General features: G+C 45.2%; 1 protein-coding gene and 1 non-coding gene across 2 annotated transcripts in view; one reads left to right on the top strand and one right to left on the bottom strand.

Annotated features, from left to right (window-relative positions):
• Positions 1–21,057, top strand: part of Smyd4 (SET and MYND domain containing 4) — a 51,120-nt gene that overhangs the window by 21,960 nt on the left and 8,103 nt on the right. The window contains exons 2-4 of the mRNA XM_051157954.1: positions 1,374–1,518; positions 5,731–5,820; positions 7,033–8,194. Coding sequence (XP_051013911.1) covers positions 1,374–1,518; positions 5,731–5,820; positions 7,033–8,194 — 1,397 coding nt within the window. The remainder of the gene's footprint in view (positions 1–1,373; positions 1,519–5,730; positions 5,821–7,032; positions 8,195–21,057) is intronic.
• LOC127200947 (U6 spliceosomal RNA) lies at positions 10,085–10,190 on the bottom strand. Its single transcript, XR_007832162.1, has one exon. It is a non-coding gene; the product is annotated as a U6 spliceosomal RNA (small nuclear RNA).

Here is a 21,057-nt window from a genome sequence, read left to right on the forward strand (position 1 = left end):
GCTCCTTAAGCAGCAAGTCTCAGAGGCTGGACGCATTCTAGGCCTAGGTTAGCAGAAGGAGGCAGTAAGCCTCCCAGACAAAAATTGAGTGTAAGAATAAAAGTTTTACAGCCCCCATTTATTATTTATCTACTTGTTTTGAGACAAAAAAATAATCACTGTGTAGGCCTGACTATTATGGAATTTACTATGTAGACCAAGCTAGCTGGCCTCAATCTCACAGAGATCTACCTGCTTCTGCCTCCCACATTCAGGAGTTAAGGGCATGTACCCCACACTCAGCAAGTGATTGTTTGTTTTTCTGTTATGTGTGAATACATGCATGTAGATGCCATTGTGCTCATGTAGAAATCAGACACAACGTGTAGACATTCTCTCCTACCGTCACGTGGGTCCCAGGATCAAACTCAGGTTGCCAGATTTGGTAGCAAGTGCCTCTGTGAGTTTCATCTTGTTTCCTCCTCACACACACATTTTAAACATCTTTTAGTATGGGGGTGGTGGTTATGTGCTCACATGTTTGAAAGTAGAAAGCTTACTGGGCTGGAGAGATGGCTCAGAGGTTAAGAGCACTGACTGCTCTTCCAGAGGTCCTGAGTTCAATTCCCAGCAACCACATGGTGGCTCACAACCATCTGTAATGAGATCTGGTGCCCTCTTCTGGCCTCCAGGAGTCCATGCAGATAGAGTTCTCATATACATTAAATAAATAATTTTTTTTTAAAGAAAAGAAAGCTTACTGTCCTACTAAGGCTAGCCTCCAACTGGTAGTAATCCTTTGCCTCAGTCTCTTGATGCCTAGAATTACAGGTCTGCACCACCATGCCCAAATCCTCAGTAATTTTTTTTTTTGTATTTTGTATTTATTTGTATTGTTTTTAATTATATGTATGCTTCTGTGTGTGGGTGTGTGCATGCAAGTGCAGGTGCTCAGAGAAGTCAGGGATGTAAGATTCCCTTAGAGCTGAGTTACAGATGGTTGTGAGCCATCTGATGGGTGCAGCAAGTGAGCTCGGGTCCTCTGGAAGGCCAGTTCATGCAATTAGCTGCTAAGCCATCTCCTCTGCCCTCCTCAGTATTTTCAATACAGTGTCAACTGGAGAGCACTCCTTGGTGCAAAGACTCTGGGCATCATATCTCTGCACCCCAGCTTCACTGTGATGTGTGTGATCGAGGGGTGATTCATTGGCCACTGAGCGTGAGAGAAGGAGTCAGACATTAGCACGCGGCTCCAGTTGAATTGCAGAGCGCATAGAGTGCTGTGTGCACTGCGCTCTCAGCCACTTGTTGCAACTGCAAGAACAGTGAGTCCAGAACCTTCCTTGAAATAACAAAGTCTCCTTTTCATTTTTCTTTTTTCTCTCTTCACGAAGACCTAAGGATGAGATGTTTTTAAAGCGGCTTTCTAGTGGTTACTTGGTGGAAAAGGACTATGATGCTCCCCTTTTCTACAGAGAAGAAGGAAACAAAAAATTCCAAGAGAAGGATTATACAGGCGCTGCCGTGCTGTACTCCAAGGTAATGTGCCTGCAGCCAGCAGAAAATAGTCATAGTACTGAACTTCATCGCCTGTAGGGTTTCTGTTTGTTTGGTTTGGGTTGGTTGGTTGGTTTTTGTTGTTGTTGTTTATAGTTTGGATTGGATTTGGGGAAAAATAATAAAATTCTGTTGTTGATTATATTCTCAAACAAAAGATAGTTTGTATGTCCTAAATGTTCTGCAAGGTTCTTCCCATGTCTTCAGACCCACAGTAGCTGTAGCTTACAGCCCCTCTGTCCTGCTTTGCCAGCTGTTAGTTCTCGCTGAATTGTACCCCAGTTTTGTCTGAAGAACTGATAAAAAACTTTAACTTGATAATCCTAATTTAGTGAACAGCTAGATTTTCGACTATCTTAAAATCACAGTAACTGCTGGGCATGGTGGCACACACTTTTAATCCCAGCACTCGGGAGGCAGAGGCAGAAGGATCATTGTGAGTTCGAGGCCAGCCTGGTCTAAAAAGTGAGTCCAGGACAGCCAAGGCTACACAGAGAAACCCTGTCTCGGAGAAAAAAAAAATCACAGTAACTTAGGCTGAGTATAGTGGCACTTGCCTTTAGTTCCAGCATTCAAGTGGCAGAGGCAAGTGGATCTCTGTGAGTTCAAGGCCAGCCTGGTTTGCATAGCAAGTTCCAGGCCAGCCAAGGCTATGTGGTGAGACCATGTCTCAATAAAGTAAACAACCAGAATGACTTAAATAAAGTAAAAAGAAAATGCATGGATTTGTCATAACCCGGCCAAAATTATTTTATGTATATGGGGTTTTGCCTGCGTGTATGTCTGGCACCACATGTGTGCTTGGTGCCAAAGGAGGCCAGAAGAGGACATCACATCCCCTGAAACTAGAGTTATAGACTGTATGTGGCTTCTAGGAATCAAATTCTCATGTCCTCGGATGAGCAGCCAGTGTTCTTAACTGCTGAGCCACCGCTCCAGCGCCACCCAGCTGGATTTTGAAGCAGAGCTGTGGCTTTTAGCACTGTGTTACTCTCACTGACCTACATCCATGGTGCCCTGAGAAAATCCCTTCTATTGCTCTCCCAGAGATCTCTATGGGCTTAAATCAAAGAATATGTCAAACTCGATCTCTGATTTTATACATTTAAAAAATGGGTTGAGTCTAGCATGTTGGCGAGCTCCTATGATCCAAGTTTTCAGAGAGGGAGGAAGATCAGGAGCTGAAGGCCAGTCTTATCTGTGTAACAAGTTTGAGGCTAGCCTGGGCTGTAGGAGGCCGTGTCTAGGAGGGAAGACAGAAATGGAAGAGGGTGAAAGTGAGGTGTGGCTCCATGGTACACCGCTTGCCTAGCGTGCATGAGAACCGAGGTTGGATTCCCAGCACTGAGGTTGGGGGTATTGTACCTATCCTGGCGCCTTTAAAAGTTAATATTCAACACTTGGAATTAATTTTCCAGAAAATATCAAAAGCTACAATAGCCACTCTACAAAAATAAGAAAGGAGGGGCCCGGAGAATGCTCAGGGCTTGAGAGCACTTGCTGCCCTTGCAGAGACCATGGCAGGCCCTGGGCCTCCCCACTGCAGGGGGTCAGAACCCTCTTCTGCCACACACACACACACACAATTTTAAAAATAAAATAAATCTTTTTAAATGAGCCCTAGAATGAGTTGACATCAGCCTGGGCTACATGAGACCCTGTCTCAAGAAAGAAAAGATGAAGGTTTGCAGTGGACGGAGAGGGAGATGCACGTCCTGTCTCGTGGACTGGTATTTTGATGATTATGGTACTTTGCAATTTTACAGAGAGCTGCTATTTTCTTTCTTTTTAAAGTAATGCTTGTTGTTTTTGTCTGTAAAAGTAATAAATGTTACTTTGGAAAATATAGAGAAATATAAAGAGTAAAAGAAAAAAGTCATAACCAGTGGTAAGTACCGTTAACATCTGTGCTTCTACCCGGCCAGCCAGAGATAGGATGTGTTTTTCTTTTACAAAATTGGGATAATGCTGCACTTACTGTTTTGTAACCTGCTCTTTCCCTTCAACAATTTATTGTACCCATTTTCTCACAGTATTAAATTTCCTGTTCCAAGTAATTTTCCATAGCTAACTCAGTGTTCTATTACAGAGAAGAAATGTACTTAATTTAAGGTCTAATATCGGCATATTATTTGGCATTATGACATTATAATAAGCATTTTTCTGTATAAATATTTATATACGACTGTTTTTTTGTTTGGGATGAATTGGTAGAAGGGTAAAGTGCTGAGTCAAAGGGAATATTTTCAAGCTTTGGACACTGATCCTGGATTGCCCTCCAGGAAGGAACTAGTTAACACCCATTCCGACAGAAGATGGGCCTGTTCATGTCTCCGTATCTTAAGCAACACTGGTTATTATTATATATTAATACTAATATTTTGTTAGTATTATACCTTTATTTGGGGGATAGGAAATATGTTCATAGAGTTAAATTTCAAAAGTTGCAAAATATATATATACAGTGTGGTTTCTTTGCCTTTCTCCTAGTCTAACCTTGTTTCCATCCTCATAAGTGAGCCTTGTTAAAGGTACTGTATATTAAGCCGGGCGTGGTGGCGCACGCCTTTAATCCCAGCACTCGGGAGGCAGAGGCAGGCGGGTCGCTGTGAGTTCGAGGCCAGCCTGGTCTACAAAGCGAGTCCAGGATGGCCAAGGCTACACAGAGAAACCCTGTCTCGAAAAACCAAAAAAAAAAAAAAAAAGATACTGTATATTAAGGCATATATAGGTGGATAAAAACAGCCTCGTATAACTGGCATTAACCTTCAGTTACTTGAGACCCGAGACAGGAAGATTAGGAGCCAAGGCTAGTCTGAAAAACATAGTAACCCACGAAGGTCTCAAACTCTTATATAGCTAAGCCTCATCCTCCTGCCTCCACTTCCCATGCTAGAATTACAGGTGGGCACCACCATGCCCAGCTCTTTTCTTCTTTTCAGTATACAAAGAATGAGTTTCACTGTGACATCCTAATCATATATATGTGCATATGACATGATACACACACACACACACACACACACACACACACACACTTATGTATATCATTGTGCTGCGTTCATCTTCATCCCTCACTGCCATTTGATATCCCTCACCCTTTCCTTCACTGGTCCTGTCTCCTCAAGTGTCCCCACCTCTCCCCGTGCCCCAGGTGCTAGGAAGCAAGCACAGGCCTTTATGAATTCTAGGCCTGAGTTGTACCACTGAGCTATCGAGCTTTTTCAGACCCTAGCCTGTAAAAATAAGATTAAAAACAGGACTAGATGACCATACTAGAATCCCAGCACTTAGGAGGTCGAGGCAGGAGGATCAAGAGTTCCCGGTTGGGGCTGGAGCTGGAGAGATGGCTCACCAGCTCAGAGTGTGCGCTGCTCTTGCTCTGTGAGCCTCTTGTGATCACTAGAGTTTTGTCTTTGTGGGGTTTTGTTTTGCTTTGCTTTTTCTTATCTGTCTGTCTGTCTGTCTACTTATCTGTCTATCTATCTGTCTTGAGGCTGGTTACACGTGGCCAAGGATAGCCTCAAACTTTGTAGCAGAAGCTGGCTTTGAACTTCTGATCTCCTTTCTCCGCCTCCCAAATGCTGGGAATAGGCCATGTGCCACCACACCCAACATCTGGGTCTTTTATTGTAGTTAGAAAGGAATTCCTCTAGCATTACTATTGATTCTTCATAGTTACTTAAGAGTTTGATCCAGCAGGGCATGGTAGCGCACACCTGTAATCCCAGCACTCAGGAGGCAGAGGCAGGTAGATCTCTGTGAGTTCAAGGCCAGCCTGGTCTACCAGTGAGCCCAGGACAGTCAGGGCTATACAGAGAAACCCTGTCTCGGGGGGGGGGGGGGGGGGGGGGGGAAGAGTTTGATCCTGGTGGTACAAGCCTGTAATCCCAGCTACTTGTGAAGTTGAGGCAGTTGGATCAGGGATCATGAGTTTAAGGTGAGCCTGGCTAACCGTGAGTTCAAGGTCAGCCTAGGTGAGCTGGCAGAGCAGCAGAAGCTGCTGTAGTAACAGTGTTGGATCTTCTTTTCCTCGTTGATCTTCAGAGGTTTGTTAGAGGGAAAAGGTGGAACAAAAAGGTTTAGTATTTTTTTTCCAGTTCCAGTCAGTCTTCAGTAGTAGGTCCCTTGTTACCTGAGAAGATTGGAGATGCTGCTTCCCAGTGTCCCTGTGACCAGCTCGTTGTCTTTCAGGGAGTGTCACATTCAAGGCCTAACACTGAGGACATTTCCCTGTGCTATGCTAACCGCTCTGCAGCCCTGTTCCATCTGGGTCAGTATGAGGTAAGTATTGGAATACCTGGTGTCCTGCCTGTGGCTTCTTTAGTGGATGGGGAGGTCCTCTCTGTTCTTGTGCACACACTGAAATCAGTTAGCTTGGAACACTGACAGCCACCCAGACTCATACTTTCTTGACTCATATCACCCCTCAGAGGTGACCATGAAGAAGTGTTAGTTGATAAGAAAAAGCTATGGCACTGTCCATGGGGCACGGACTGGACCCAATAGGAAGCCCTTCTCAGTGTCCATGTCAGCCAGATGTGTTGCTGGTGGTACTTTAGGTCATGTTGGCCAGATGTGTTGCTGGTGGTACTTTAGATCCCAAGTGTGTCTACACACCAGCTTGTTCATTTGTTTCTGCTAAATAAGCAGGTCACAAGGACTGGAGAGATGGCTTGGTGGTTAAAGGCACTGGCTGCTCTTCCAGAGGACCTAGTTTGATTCCCAGTACCCACATGGCAGCTCACAACTGGCTATAACTCCACTTCCAAGGGGTCTGACATCCTGTTCTGGCCTCTGCAGGCACCAAGCCTGGAGATGGTGCACAGACACATGTGCAGACAAAACGCATGCACATAAAATAACAGTTTAAGCCAGGTGTGGTGGTGCATACCTTTAGTCCCAGCACTCAGGAAGCAGAGGCAGGCAGATCTCTGTGAGTTCAAGGCCAGCCTCGTCTACAAAGCAAGCCCAGGATAGCCAAGGCTATCCTGTCTCAGAAAACAAAAAACCAAAAACAAAACAAAAAAACTTAAAGAAATGGAACTGTAGAGCTGATCATGGTGAGGCAGGTTGAATCTTTAATCCCAGCCCTTGGGAGGCAGAGGCAGGCCTATGGGTGTGGACAGCCTGATCTACATAGAACTCCAGGCCCACCAAGGCTGTATGGCAAAACTTTGTCTCAAACAAACAAGCCAGAACCGCTTAATAAGACAATGTAGACATAATATTATAAACAAGCATTACTGCCACTCAGTTAAAAGGGCACACGGGGGTGAGATCAATCTCCACATAAGGAAGAAAGGAGGGAAGGCGGAAGGAAGAGAGAAAAAGGGAAAATCACAAAGTAGAGCAGAGGATGGAATTTCAGGCCTGAGCTCGCTGCTGAGGTTGTGCACTTCTATTGACCCTTTACATGCCTGTGCTTGTTCAGTTTTCAGTCCATAGTGAAGAGTGCAGACCAAGGGTCACCTGGTGTTTCCTCTTTGTTTGCAGGCATGCCTTAAAGACATAGTGAGAGCAGGTATGCACGGGTACCCTGAAAGACTGCAACCCAAGATGATGGTGCGTAAGACAGAGTGCCTGGTGAACCTGGGGAGGCTACAGGAGGCGAGACAGACAATCAGTGATCTTGAAAGCAGCCTCACTGCCAAGCCAGCCCTAGTGCTGTCCTCTCATCAGATTCTGCAGAGGAGCCTCCAGCACCTAAAAATGAAGATACAAGAAAAGGAGACTGTCCCAGAACCCTTCCCTGCAGCCCTCACCAAAGCCTTTGAGGACGTGGCCCTAGGGGAAGAGAACGAACAGATCTCTGGGGCATCGCTGTCTGTCAGCTTATGCACAGACCCTTTGAAAGGCCGCCATCTAGTTGCCACAAAAGACATTCTCCCAGGAGAGCTCCTGGTGAAGGAAGATGCTTTTGTAAGTGTCCTTAATCCAGGAGAAATGCCGCCATTGCGTCATGGCCTAGAAAACAGGTGGGATACCAGAGTTACCAATGGAGACCTCTGTTGTCACCGATGTCTGAAGCACACTTTGGCCACGGTACCCTGCGGCAGCTGCAGCTATGCCAGATACTGCAGCCAGGAATGCATGCAGCAGGCCTGGGAGCTCTACCATAGCACAGAGTGTTCTCTGGGGGGGCTGCTTCTCACGCTTGGGCTCTTCTGCCATGTTGCCCTGAGAGTGACTCTTTTAGCCAGATTTGAAGATGTTGACAGAGTTGTAAGGATGCTTTGTGATGAGACTGGTAACAAAGACATCTGTTTACCTGGAAACAGGAATCAGGCCAAGACATTTAATAACACAAACCAGGGGGATAGTGAAGAGAACAGCAAAATAGGTGACGCCCCAATTCCTGGATGTAGTGTCAATGGCAAGTATGAAAGTAGTTATAGTGCCGTCTTCAGCCTCTTACCCCACACTGAAAAGCACAGCCCGGAGCACAAGTTCATGTGTGCCCTCAGTGTCTACGCACTCTGCAGGCAGCTCAAAGCCGCCAGCTTGGAGGCCCAAACCATGGGCTTACAGTCCTCCAAGCTAAAAGCAGTGACTCCAGGGTTGTGTGCAGATTTGACTGTTTGGGGAGTAGCCATGCTGCGGCATGTGCTACAGCTGCAGTCTAATGCCCAGGCGATCACCTCCATATGGCACACAGGTAAGACAAAAATCTAGTTTTTGCCTTAATTTTTTTGGGGAGGAGGTGGGGTTTGAGTCAAGGTTTCTCTGTGTAGTCTTGTCTGTCCTGGACTCCCTCTGTAGATCAGACTGGCCTTGAAATTACAGAAATCCACCTGCCTCTGCCTCCCTGAGTGCTGGGATTAAAGGTGTGCGCCACCATGCCTGGCTCATTATTGGTATTTCTAGAGCTAATGTTTAATGAGAAAAAAAAAACCTAAAGGAAGACTAACATCAAGCGAATCAGTGACCAAACAAGAAAACACAGCTGCCTTTCATTGTGCTATGGAGAAGCTTTTCGTGCACTTGTTATCCCAGAGCTTGGGATCCCTGTCGTTTTAAAAATGTAGGAGCCAGAGCTCGTGGTAGTGATACATGCCTTAATCCCAGCACTCCTGAGGCACAGGCAGGCAGATGTCTGAATCCAGCCTGGTGTACATAGTGAGAGCCCCACAGGCTACATCGTAAGACCCTGTGTATAATAATAATAATATTAATTTAAAACTAAAGTATTTTTAAACTTACTCATTTTGTGTGTGGTATGCCTGCCACAGCAACAGGAGTCAGTTCCCGCCTCCTGTGTGTGTCCTGGGGCTCAAACGGAGGTTGTTAGATTGGTAAAGTACTAAGCAAGAACTTTTACTTCCTGAGCTATCTTCCCAGCCATTTCTAGCTAAAAATACTAGAAAATAAAAATTTGAGTGATTTTCATTTTATCAAGAAATGCCTTTGAGGCCTGGGGAGCTGTCTCAGTGGGTAATGCACTGGCTACGCAAGCGTGAGAAGTGGAATTGAGGTCTCTTGCACCAGGGAATGCCGAGTGATCATAGCAGCTGCCTGTAATTCCAGCACAACAGAGACAGACAGGATCCCTAGAGCAAGCCAGCTAACCAGACTAGCCAGACTGGTGAGTTCTAGTGGCCCTGATTCAGTGTGTGTGAGATGGAGAGTGATCAAAGAATGAACTTACATCGGGGCTGGAGAGATGGCTCTTCCAAAGGTCCTGAGTTCAATTCCCAGTAACCACATGGTGACTCACAACCATCTATAATGAGCTCTGGTGCCTTCTTCTGGTGTGTAGGTATACATGCAGGCAGAACACTGTACATGTAATAAGTAAATCTTTTAAAAAGAGAAAGGAAGAAAGAAAGAAAGAAAAAATACATCAGTTTCTGTCTTCCACAAGCAAGTATACACCCGCACATAACCACGCCCACAGACATGCACAAATATTAGACATATATATGCAAGAGGAGGGAAAAAAAGAAAACTCTTTTTAAGGTTTTTGATTTTGTTTGTTTTGGGCTTTTGTTTTTGGGGGGCTTTAGGGGTTTGGGTTTGGTTTTCCCGTTGTGGCATACTCCTTTAATCCCAACACTCGGAAAGTAGAGACAGGAGGATCTTTGTGAATTGCAGGCCAGCCTGGTCTATATAGCAAGCTCCAGGCCAGTCAGGACTACTTAGAGAGACTCTGTCTCAAACAGACAAAAAACTTATTATATATGTATAAGTGGTTTGCCTGCATGTATGCCTGTGGACCACACACGCCTGGGGCCTTTAAGGCCAGGAGAGGGCATTAGATTCCCCTCCCACTGTGTGGGTGCTAGGAATCCAGATGCTCTGGAAGAGCAGCCAGTGCCCTTGGCTGCTGGGCTGTCCCCCCATCAACTCCTTTAGTTAATTATGCAGAAGGGAAGAACACAGGTGTTGCCTGAACCTGGCATTTACTGACATGTCGCTACTCCGTTAGCCCGGCAGACTATGGAAGCTTGCTCCTCAGAGTTCATATTACATTGTCCAGATTTTGCCATCGCTTTTGCGTATATATGTGCTGGGATCAAAGGCATGCACCAACACTGCGCAGCTTTAAAACAATATGGAGCGCTTTACAAAAGCTCGGGTCACCCTTGTCCAGGGCCCATGCTAATCTTCTCTGTGTCGTCCCAGTGTAGTACATGTGCTGCTGGAACGAGCACAAGGACCTGTACTGTGTGCAGGACCCATGGTAGGAGAGAAAGAGAAGCAGGCCTGTACATGCGCGCTCCTCTCCCTGCGTACGCATCTCAGTTGTGCTCCTGCCCCACAAAGAAAAAGCAAAGCGTGGGATCCAGACACCTCTGCAGTCTGAGCGGTTTTTATTAAGAGCACTGTTTACATGGTGGGACAGCATATTAGTAAATGTCGAATCGATGTAAACCATCGTTCATTCTAGAGGGAAACACTTTTTAGACTGGGGTGTGAGGAAGAGAGAGAGGCTGTGTGAAGGCTGCAGCACGTGTGTGCGGGTTAGGAGACAACTTTTCAGGAGCGCAGTGTCTCCTGTTTCTGCATGCTCTGACTGCTCTGAGGCACAGTCTCTCTTGTTTCTGCCCTGCACTTTGTACATGAACTTCAAGCCAGTTATTCTATTTCCACCTCTCATCTTGTCCTAAGCTTCCTGAGCTTCCAGACGCCAGCCACCACATTAGCAAGGGCACCAGGATCAAGCTAAGGGCATCTGGCATCTAGCATGCATGGCAAGTTACCCATTGAGCCATCTTGCTAGCCGCCAAAAATGTGTTTTCAGTAGGTGTGGCAGCAAATGCCTTTAATCCCAGCACTTGGGGAAACAGAGGCAAGCAGATCACTGTGAGTTCAAATCCAGCCTGGTCTACAAAGAGAATTCAGGATGGCCAAGGCTGCAGAGAAACCCTGTCTCAAAAAAGCAAAAAACAAAAAAACAAAAAACAAACAAAAAAAAATCAAGTACACCATGGTATGGATGTTAATATGAGATAGCAGAATTCAAGGTAAGATATTTAATAAAACAAAGCTTTTTTTTTTTTTTTTTTTGGTTTTTTTAGACAGGGTTTCTCTGTGTAGCCTTGGCCATCCTGGACTCACTTTGTAGACCAGGCTGGCCTCGAACTCACAGCGATCCGCCTGCCTCTGCCTCCCGAGTGCTGGGATTAAAGGCGTGTGCCACCACGCCCAGCTCAAAACAAAGCATTTTATTTTTATAAAAGAGATTTCCAAAACTGAAATATATTATCAGTCTTAGCTCTCAGAAACAGAGATTGTATCTATAAAACAAAAACGCTTAAGTGTACAAGAAGGAACTTGGCAAAACCTCCATCGTTGTGAGAAAATTTAGTGCACCGTTCTGACTTTGACTGAACAAATATATTAAGGATCTAGAAACCAAGATTACATAATAACCTGGGGATTTGGCAGCTATACTATCTATCAAAACTTGTATCCCATAGATCAGAAGTCACAAACTTTCTGTGGAACACCAGATGGTATAAATATTTTAGGATTTGCAGGCATATGCGCTGTTACAGCTGTTCACCTCTGCCACACAGCGCGAAAACAGCTGTGGGTAATGCACAGATACAGAAGTGAGCCTGGCCTGATTTCAATCCTAGTTCATTATAGACACTGAAATCTAAATTTTTGTAATTTTCCACATTCAGAATTATTTTGGGCTTGTTTTCAATTACCTAACCATGTAACAAAACAGCTATAAAGATGGCTCAGCAGGTAAAATGCTGCTGTGCAAGTGTGAGAACCTGAGTTCAAATCCCCAGAACCCACCTAACCCTGGGTGAAGTAAGGTCGTCTGAAATTCCAGTGCTCTTACACCTAGACAGGAGGCAGCGACAGGAGACTCCCTGCAAGCTCATGGGTCAGCTGGCCTGGCATACACAGCACTGACAACAAAGAGAACCGATTCCAGTAGAAGATAAAGACCAACATAGAAGTTGTCCTCTGACCGCCATATGTACATGTTCACACTCAAATATGTACACTCATACTCACACTCAGATACAAAGTGCAAGGACCAGTACACACACGCAGAGCATGAAAACCAGTATTGGGCCACAGGCTATACAAAAATAGACAGCAGGTAGGATATAGCCCACAAGCTGCAGTTTACTGATTCCTTTTTGTTGGGTTAGTGGTTGGTTTTTTTTGAGACAGGGTTTCTCTGTGTAGCCTTGGCTGTCCCGGACTCACTTTGTAGACCAGGCTGGCCTCAAACTCACAGTGATCCGCCTGCCTCTGCCTCCCGAGTGCTGGGATTAAAGGCGTGCGCCACCACCACCCAGCTAGTTTACTGATTCTTGATACAGACAGAGATCTGGCAAAACTAACCGTCTGTAGATAGGGGCTGGCAAAATGGCTCAGTGAGTAACTTCCTCTAGATTGCAGGCCAGGAAAATGGCTCAGTGAGCAAAGTGTGTACTGTGCAAGCCTGAGACCTGAATTCAGATCTGAAGCACCCACGTAAAAAGCCAGATGTGGCTCCTGCAATCCCTCTCCTAGAAAGTAGAGACAGGAGGATAAAAGGGACTCCCTCACCAGGCATTGAGGCCAATCAGTGATCCATAGGTGACCCAGTGAAAACCCTAGTCTCAAAAACATAAGGTGATAAGGTAGAGTGAATCCAAGACGACATCCTGTGTCAGCCTCTGGACCCACGAGGCATACTTATGGCCGCTTACACGCGTGCACATCAAAGCATTCTGTAGTTTGATCTGGAGGTGCAGGCTCTGCATTCCCAGAGCCCAGGCTGCTCTTCCAGAGGACCCAAGTTTGATTCCTAGCACCCACATAAGTGACTCACAAATGTCTATAACTCTCCCAGGGGATCTGACACTGTCTCTGGCCACTGTGAGCAAAGCTCAAGTACGTATACACACACACACAGTATAAAAGCCACTCTTTTCAGGTACAGGAATACAGACATAAGTGCAAAGGAAACAACCATGCTGATGAAAATCAATACATTAAAATTAAAAAAGAAGCAGGCGCTGCTGAACCAGGAGGAGCACGAGGGCAGGCCCAGCCGGACTAGCAGGAGTTCAAAGGCAGCCTGAACAACTCAGCGCGGCCCTGTCTCAACAGCACAGAGCCCAGGGCCATGTCTCAGCGGTAAAGCACTAACAGCGTATGTGAAACCCTGAATCGTCTCTAGTGTGAGCAATGGGGAAGGGACATCTGTCTGTCTGCCTAGGAGAGGGAAAAAAATCCACAGAAAGATTAACACCCTCAGCCAGACACAGTGACACCTGCCTGTAGCCTGAGTGGGCACGTGGCAGCTGAGGCAGGTTTGTAAGGAGTAACCCTGGCACAGCTTTCCCCACCTGTGGTCCCAGCCACATGGTGGGAGCGTGAGTCAGGAGCAGCACTGGAGCCCAGCCTCAGCAACATAACAACACCCTGCTGCCTTTTTAAAAAGTATGTAATTTTAAGCTACTAAATTTGTGAATGTTGCATAGACACAACTTTTAGAAAATCCAAATTGCCTTAATTATTCTAGAAGTAGAAAAAAGTATTTAAAAAAAAAAAAAAAACAATAATTCCAAAGAATCAAGTACAATAGTTCTGTATGGGACTGAAGAGATGGATCAGTGGTTAAGGACAGCTGACTGCTCCTCCATAGGACCCAGGTTCGGTTCCCAGCACCCACAAAGTGGCAAACAACTGCCTGTAACTCTAGTTCCGGGTGATTTTGTGCCCTCTTCTGGCTTTTGTGGGCACTACATGCACACAGTGACAGACATACATGCAGGCAAAATACTCATAAAATAAATAAATTTTTTAAAAAAATGTATATTCTCCAAACCTTGGAGCTGTCCTAGACTTACTTTGTAGACCAGGCTGGCCTCAAACTCACAGTGATCCACCTGCCTCTGCCTCCCAAGTGCTGGGATTAAAGGAGTGCGCCACCACCACCCAGCCATTTTTAATTGTTATTTTCAATGCTAGAAATTGAATGTAGGGCCTTGCACATGTTGGGCACACATTTCAACACTGAGCTGCAATCTAGGCTCTACAACTTTTTACTTTGAAATTTGCCATCAGGTCCCCTATGATCTTAAAACTTTCATGAAACATATTTAACCATAATTTTTTTAAAGGAAGCTGGTGGTCCATGGTGAGGCCTACCTTTAATCCCAGCACTCAGGAGGCAGAAACAGATGAATCTCTGTGAATTTGGGGCCAGACTGATCCACAGAACAAGTTCCAGAACAGCCAGGACTCCACAGAGAAACCCTGTCTTAAAAAACCAAAAGAAAAAAAGAAAAAAAGAAAAAAAAAAAAAAAGGAAAAGGAGCACAGTAGGGCACACCTGTAGTCCCAGCACGTGGGAGGTGGGAAGAGGAGGACCAAGGTCACCCTACACCATATAAAGTCAGGGCCAGCCAGGGACACACAAGAGTCTGCCGAAAGGTCTCTTGAATGGGGTCATTTCCTAGGGCATGCACGCGCGCGCGCACACACACACACACAGTGTACAAACATACATGTAAGCAAACACTCATACACTTAAACTTTTTTTTTTTTAATTTTGAGAGAGGGTTTCTCTGTTTAGCCCTGACTGACCTGAAACTTGCTTTGTGGACCAGGCTGGCCTTGAATTCATAGAGATCCACCCACCTCTGCCTCCAGAGCGCTAGGAGTAAAGCTGTATTCCACCATACCTGCATGTTTATTTATTTTTAATACTTTTTGTTATTTACTCTGTGTGTGTGTGTGTGTGTGTGTGTGTGTGTGTGTGTCTGTGTGTGTGTGTGTGTGTGTGTCTGTGTATGTGTGTGTGTGTGTGTGTGTGTGTCTATGTCTGTGTCTGTGTGTATATGTGCACTTCCTTCATTCAGTGCTCGAAGAGGCCCAAAGAGAACATGAGATGTGCTGGATACAGACAGTTGGAGCCACCGTGTGAGTGCTGGGAACCAAACCCACGTCCTCTGAGAGAGTAGCAGATACTCTAACTCCTGGGCTAGCTATCTCTCCAGCCCCTACTAAAATTTTACTTTATTTTATTATTTTATATGTTTGGGTGTTTTGCTATATGTGAGCTTTGTGCCATGTGCACGCCTAGTGCCCAAGCAGAACAAAAGAGGCCACTGGACCCCTAGAACTGGAGTTACATGTGGCTGCAAGCCATCTGTAAGTGCTGCGAATCACACCAGGTCCTCTGCAAGAGCAGCCAGTGCTCGAAACTGCTGAGCCATCTCCGGCACCCCTGCCCTCCTGTGCCATCTTCTTATTAGAAAGACTGTAAAGTGTAGAACTGGCCATTTCTCCACATTAGCTTCTTTATCTTAATGCAGCTTCAAACAAATACCAATTGAGGGTTTCTGGGATTTAGTAGTGGCCCTAAAGTTCATCTTGGACGAGAACAGCTATGTTTAAAAGAGAACTACCATATTTCATACCATCATTAAAGCTACAGTAATTAAACACAAGATGGAGGAGCCATCAAGGTGACTCAGCCAATAGAAGCACTTGCCACACAAGTCTGATGACTGAGTTCGAGTCGCAGAACCCACATGGTGGAAAGAAGGAGAAACCAACTCCACAGTTTTCTTCTGACCTTCATATGTGCACCCACACACATACATGCATAATAACAATAATAAAGTTTTTAAAGGGGAATTGATGTTTTATAAATGAATTAAAACAATATGGTACGGCACGGCTGAGCACACTTAGAGTCTGCATGGCACGGCTGAAGGAGGATCACAAAGTCAAAGCTAGGGAAAAACAGACTGGGGACGCAACTTGTGTGCTGGAATGCTGACTGTGCTGGTACACACCTTTAATCCTAGCACTCAGACAGAAGCAGGGAAGTAACCACAAGTCTGCAGCCAGCTCGGTCTGCATAGCAAATCCCAGGCCAGTCAGGGCCATGTGGCAGGACCTGTCTGAAGGACAAATAATAGCCAGCAATCACCAGACCAGTGAGACTATCGTGAGACCCTGTCTCAGGCAAAGCAAAACAAATCTATATGGAGTTAAATATGCTGGGCCTGATGGTGCACAGCGACTCTTGTAAGAGACAGGAGGAAGAGGTCTCAGTCTTCCTTGGCTATATGGATGAGTTTAAAGCTAGCCTTAACTACATGAAACCTGTCTCCAAAAAAAATTTTTTTTAGGGCTAGAGAGATGGCTCAGAGGTTAAGAGTACTGTCTCTGCTTCCAAAGGTCCTGAGTTCAATTCCCAGCAACCACATGATGGCTCACAACCATCTACAATGAGATCTGGCGCCCTCTTCTAGTGTGTGAGCGTACATGTAGTCAGAACACTGTATACATAATAAATAAATCTCTTTTTAAAATTTTTTTTAAGTTACCTTTTTAAAATTAGGAGCCTCACCAGGCTGTAGTGGTGCACACCTTTAATTCCAGCACTTGGGAGGCAGAGGCAGGTGGATCCCTGTGAGTTCAAGGCCAGCCTGGTCTACAGAGCAAGTCCAGGACAGCGAAGGCTACACAGAGAAACCCTGTCCCAAAAAACAAACAAAACATGGGACTGACAGGATCATCCAGGTAAAAGTGCTTACCTGACTGACAACCTGAATCTCATTCCTGGAACTTACATAAAAACGGACGGAGAGAACTGACCCCAAAGGTTATCTCCTGACTCCCACCTGTGTGCCATGGCACATGTGCACCCATACTCTCATACCCATAATAATAAACAATAAGAAGTTTGAGAGCATTTGATGAAGACACCTAACATCAACTTCCACATGCACATATGTTCACATGCACCCCATACACACACACACACACACACACACACACACACACAACATATCTTCAATGATGGACATGCTGGCAACATACCTGTAATCCCGGTGCTTGGGAGAATGAGCTAGGATTATAAGCTAGAAGCCAGGGTAGGGTATATAGTATCTTAGTTGGGCTTTTATTTCTGTAAAGAGACACCACGACCACGGCAACTCTTAGAAAGGAAAACATTTCATTAGGGCTGCCTTGCAGTTTCAGAGGTTGAGTCCATTATCATCATGGTGAGAAGTGTGGTGGCCTGCAGGCAGCCATGGTGCTGGAGCAGGAGCTGAGAGCTCTACATCTTGTTTTGTTTTTCAAGACAGGGTTTCTCTGTGTAGCCGTGGCTGTCCCAGACTCATTTTTTAGAGCAGGCTGGCCTGGAACTCACAGAGATACGCCTGCCTCTGCTTCCTCAAGTCCTGGGATTACAGGTGTGCACCACCACGCCCAAGCAAGAGAGGCCTGCATCTTAATCCACAGGCAGGAGGAGGCTGTTCCACACGGGTGTAGCTTGAGCATATATAACCTCCACGCCCACATGACACGCTTCCTCCACACAGCCACACCCCCTAACAGTGCTGCTCCTATGGCTGACATTCAAACCCATGAGCCTATGGGGACCATTTCTCTTCAAACCGCCACATCTACCTTGTTTCAAAAAATAAGGCCAAACATTGTAGTTCATACCTTTAATCCCAGGTTTTGAGACAGTGACACATGGATCTCTGTGAGTTTGAGACCAGTTTAGTCTACATAGTGACTTCCAGGCTATCCAAGGCCCGGTCTCAAAGAAAAATAATTTTAAAAAATAAAACAAAAATGAAGAGCTTCTGGATAGCTGAACATGTGGAGGTTCTTGGTAGTGGTGTACCCAGAGAGAGCCGAAGGGTAGATCTCCCTCCCCCAGTGGTTAGGAACACTGGCTGCTCTTTCAGAGGACCTGGGTTCAATTCCCAGCACCCACATGACACCTCACAACTGTCTGTAACTCTATTTCCACAGGATCTGACACCTTCTGGCCTCCAGGGTACCTCATGCATACATGCAAGCAAAACATTTATAGACAAAAAATAAAAATAGGAGCCGGGTGTAGTGGCGCACGCCTTTAATCCCAGCACTCGGGAGGCAGAGGCAGGCGGATCGCTGAGAGTTCGAGGCCAGCCTGGTCTACAAAGTGAGTCCAGGACAGCCAAGGCTACACAGAGAAACCCTGTCTCGAAAACAAAACAAAACAATAAATAAATAAATAAATAAATAAATAAATAAATAAATAATAAAAATAGGGCTGGAGAGATGGCTCAGCACCATCTGCTCTTCCAAAGGTCCTGAGTTCAACTCCCAGCAACTACATGGTGGCTCACAACCATCTATAATGAGATCTGGTGCCCTCTTCTGGTGTGCAGGTGTACATGCAGGCAGAACACTGTATAAATAATAAATAAATAAATCTTTTAAAAAATAAAAATAAAGGTCAGGTATGGTGGTGCACACCTTTAATCCCAGCACTCAGGAGACGGATCACTGTGAGTCCAAGGCCAGCCTGGTCTACAAAGTGAGTCTAGGACAGCCGAGGCTACACAGAGAAACCTTGTCTCAAAAAGCCTAAATAAATAAATAAATGGAAGTAAATTTTGAGGCAGAGTCCCACATAGCCCAGGCTAGCCTCAAACTCATTTGCATAGCTCATGGCTCTCCTGCCTGCCACTTCCTAGACGCTGGCATGCACTACCATGTGCAGCCGAGTTTAGCTTGTGGCTCTCAGGCATTCCATAGACACTTGTTTTGTTCTGGGTGTATGCAGTGTCAGAGGTCAAACACAAGGCCTCATGCTTGCCTGCCCCTGAGCCACACCCACACCCTCTCCATGGCACTATACATGCATGCTAGCAAGCACATTTTCATGATAAAAACGGCTGTCCAGACGCTAACTTGAGATACCGTGTTGCCTGTGAGATTGGCCATGTCATTTTGTTGATATCCTGATTCATTTTTGTTAACTTGACACAAACCTGGACATGACTTGAAAGAAGAAATTGTAATTGAGAAAATGCCTCCACCATAAGATTGGCAAACCTGATTAACAGCTGGCCTGGAAGGGCACAGACCCCTGTGGGCGGGGCCACCCTGGGCAGGTGCTCTGGGTTGGGGGGGATAAACAAGCTGAGCAAACCAGGGAACAGCACTCCTCCACAGCTTCTGCTTAAGCTCCTGCCTGGGGATGGGGGGGCAGAGTAGGAAGAAGAAATAAACCCTTTCCTCCCCAGGCAGCTTTGGTCATGGTCTTTTATCTCAACAATGGATGGTCTAAGATAGTTGGATTGCTTTTTCATTACATTTTTAAATTTTATTTTATTTTATTAATTTATTCTTATTACATCTCAATGGTTATCCCATCCCTTGTATCCTCCCGTTCCTCCCTCCCTCCCATTTTCCCCTTACTCCCCTCCCCTATGACTGTGACTGAGGGGGACTTCCTCCCCCTGTATATGCTCATAAGGTATCAAGTCTCTTCTTGGTTTCATTACATTTTTAATGCACTTTAGATAAGGATGTATTTTTAAATGATGATGGCATACTATGTGAAAAGAAGTAACTTACAAATCACCATGTGCCCATGTCAGAATTTATGTTAAAATTTACATATACTGCCGGGCGTGGTGGCGCACGCCTTTAGTACCAGCACTCAGGAGGCAGAGGCAGGCACATCACTGTGAGTTCGAGGCCAGCTTGGTCTATAAAAACAAGTCCAGGACAGCCAGGGCTACACAGAGAGAAACCCTGTCTCAAAAAACAAGACAAAACAAATTTCCATACTCTGAGTATGGACATCAGTCCCATGCCTACGATCACAGCACTCAGGCACCTGAGGCAGAGGCAGGAGGGTAGTGGCTCAAGGCCAGCTGCGGCAGCATAGCAAGATCCTGTCCAAATAGTATTAACAGTAATAACTCCTTCTGCACATAGAGCTAGAAGGGCCCTGCAAAGACAGTAGGGCACAGCAATGACCCTGCCTAATGGATTCTAGGTGCCTTGTCCTCATCTCTGTAATTTTCAGTTTCTAATTTTTGCATAACTACCATGCATTCTTTCTGTAATTTTAATTAGTTTTTTTTATATGGGAAACAATCTAAGTGCTAAGAATATTTTCATGTGAACATTTTTAAGGCACTTGATACACTGCAAATTTGCCCTCCAGGTGAGCTGTACCAGTTAGGTGCCACCAGCAATATTCTCTTAACTGTCTGATTCTGTTTTAGTGTATTCATAGTTCTGATCTTGTTATCTCCCTTTTTATTGTTTCTTTGGGGTTCCAACACCTCCCAGTTTAGTATTCTCATTGAATTTCATTAGCAGCTGTTTCATTAGTGGCACAGAAGAAGGATTAAAGTGTTAACTAGGATAGACTTTGACAAAGACCTATAAAAATGTATGTTATTATCTTTGCATAAAGGAAGTCTTTTTACTCAAAGTTTCCCAAAAACCTCTCTATGTTCCCATCTTATGGGGGTAGGTCTGATGACTGATGGCATTCTAGACCTTGGTATGTGTGGTTCTGTCCCCATGGGAAGGGAACATCTATGTTGCATCTGGTTTCATGTCATAGCCAGCCTTGATAAGGCTTTATGTGGTCTTGAATCAACTAACTGCCCTTTGCCTGGCACCTACACACACGTCCCATTTTACAGACCATTTACCAGGGTAACTGTGTCCTGGGAGTATGAATGAGTTCTTATGTTGATTTTCTTTTACTTAAATCCCATTTGAAACGCACCAGGGACATTTTTAAATCCAAGGTACACTTTTGCTAAAGAATCCCTCACACTTATTTTTATATACGAAATGTCACCTATTAAATGTGGCTGATAGGGTGCATACATATTCTCTCTTCCTATTTTCTGCTAATAGGTGACTAATGTGAAATATTGAGTAATTTTTAAAAAATCAATACTCAATTTTTTAGAAATAATTAGAGAGACATTCAACTCTGACACCAGTACCCCACTCAGTTCCTGAGCCTTCCTCGGCTAGAGGATACGCTATAAATAACCCACGAGGCTGACATTACTCACTGTGCTGCAATCATGTTTTCTGAGAAAATTTTAGCAACTGTTCTAACAGAGGCTGCCAGTTATCAGTAGTTGAGAATGCAAGTCAACTTTTAATTATGCAGCCACTGATTATTCAGACGACAAATTGTTCGTGCCCTGTGCTGCTGCTCCTTCCTGCTGCCTACCTTTTAGCATTTTCACTGCTCATTAGCACGTATTCCAGAAG

This window comes from Acomys russatus, chromosome 16 (assembly GCF_903995435.1).
Source record: "Acomys russatus chromosome 16, mAcoRus1.1, whole genome shotgun sequence".
Lineage (NCBI taxonomy): Eukaryota > Metazoa > Chordata > Mammalia > Rodentia > Muridae > Acomys > Acomys russatus.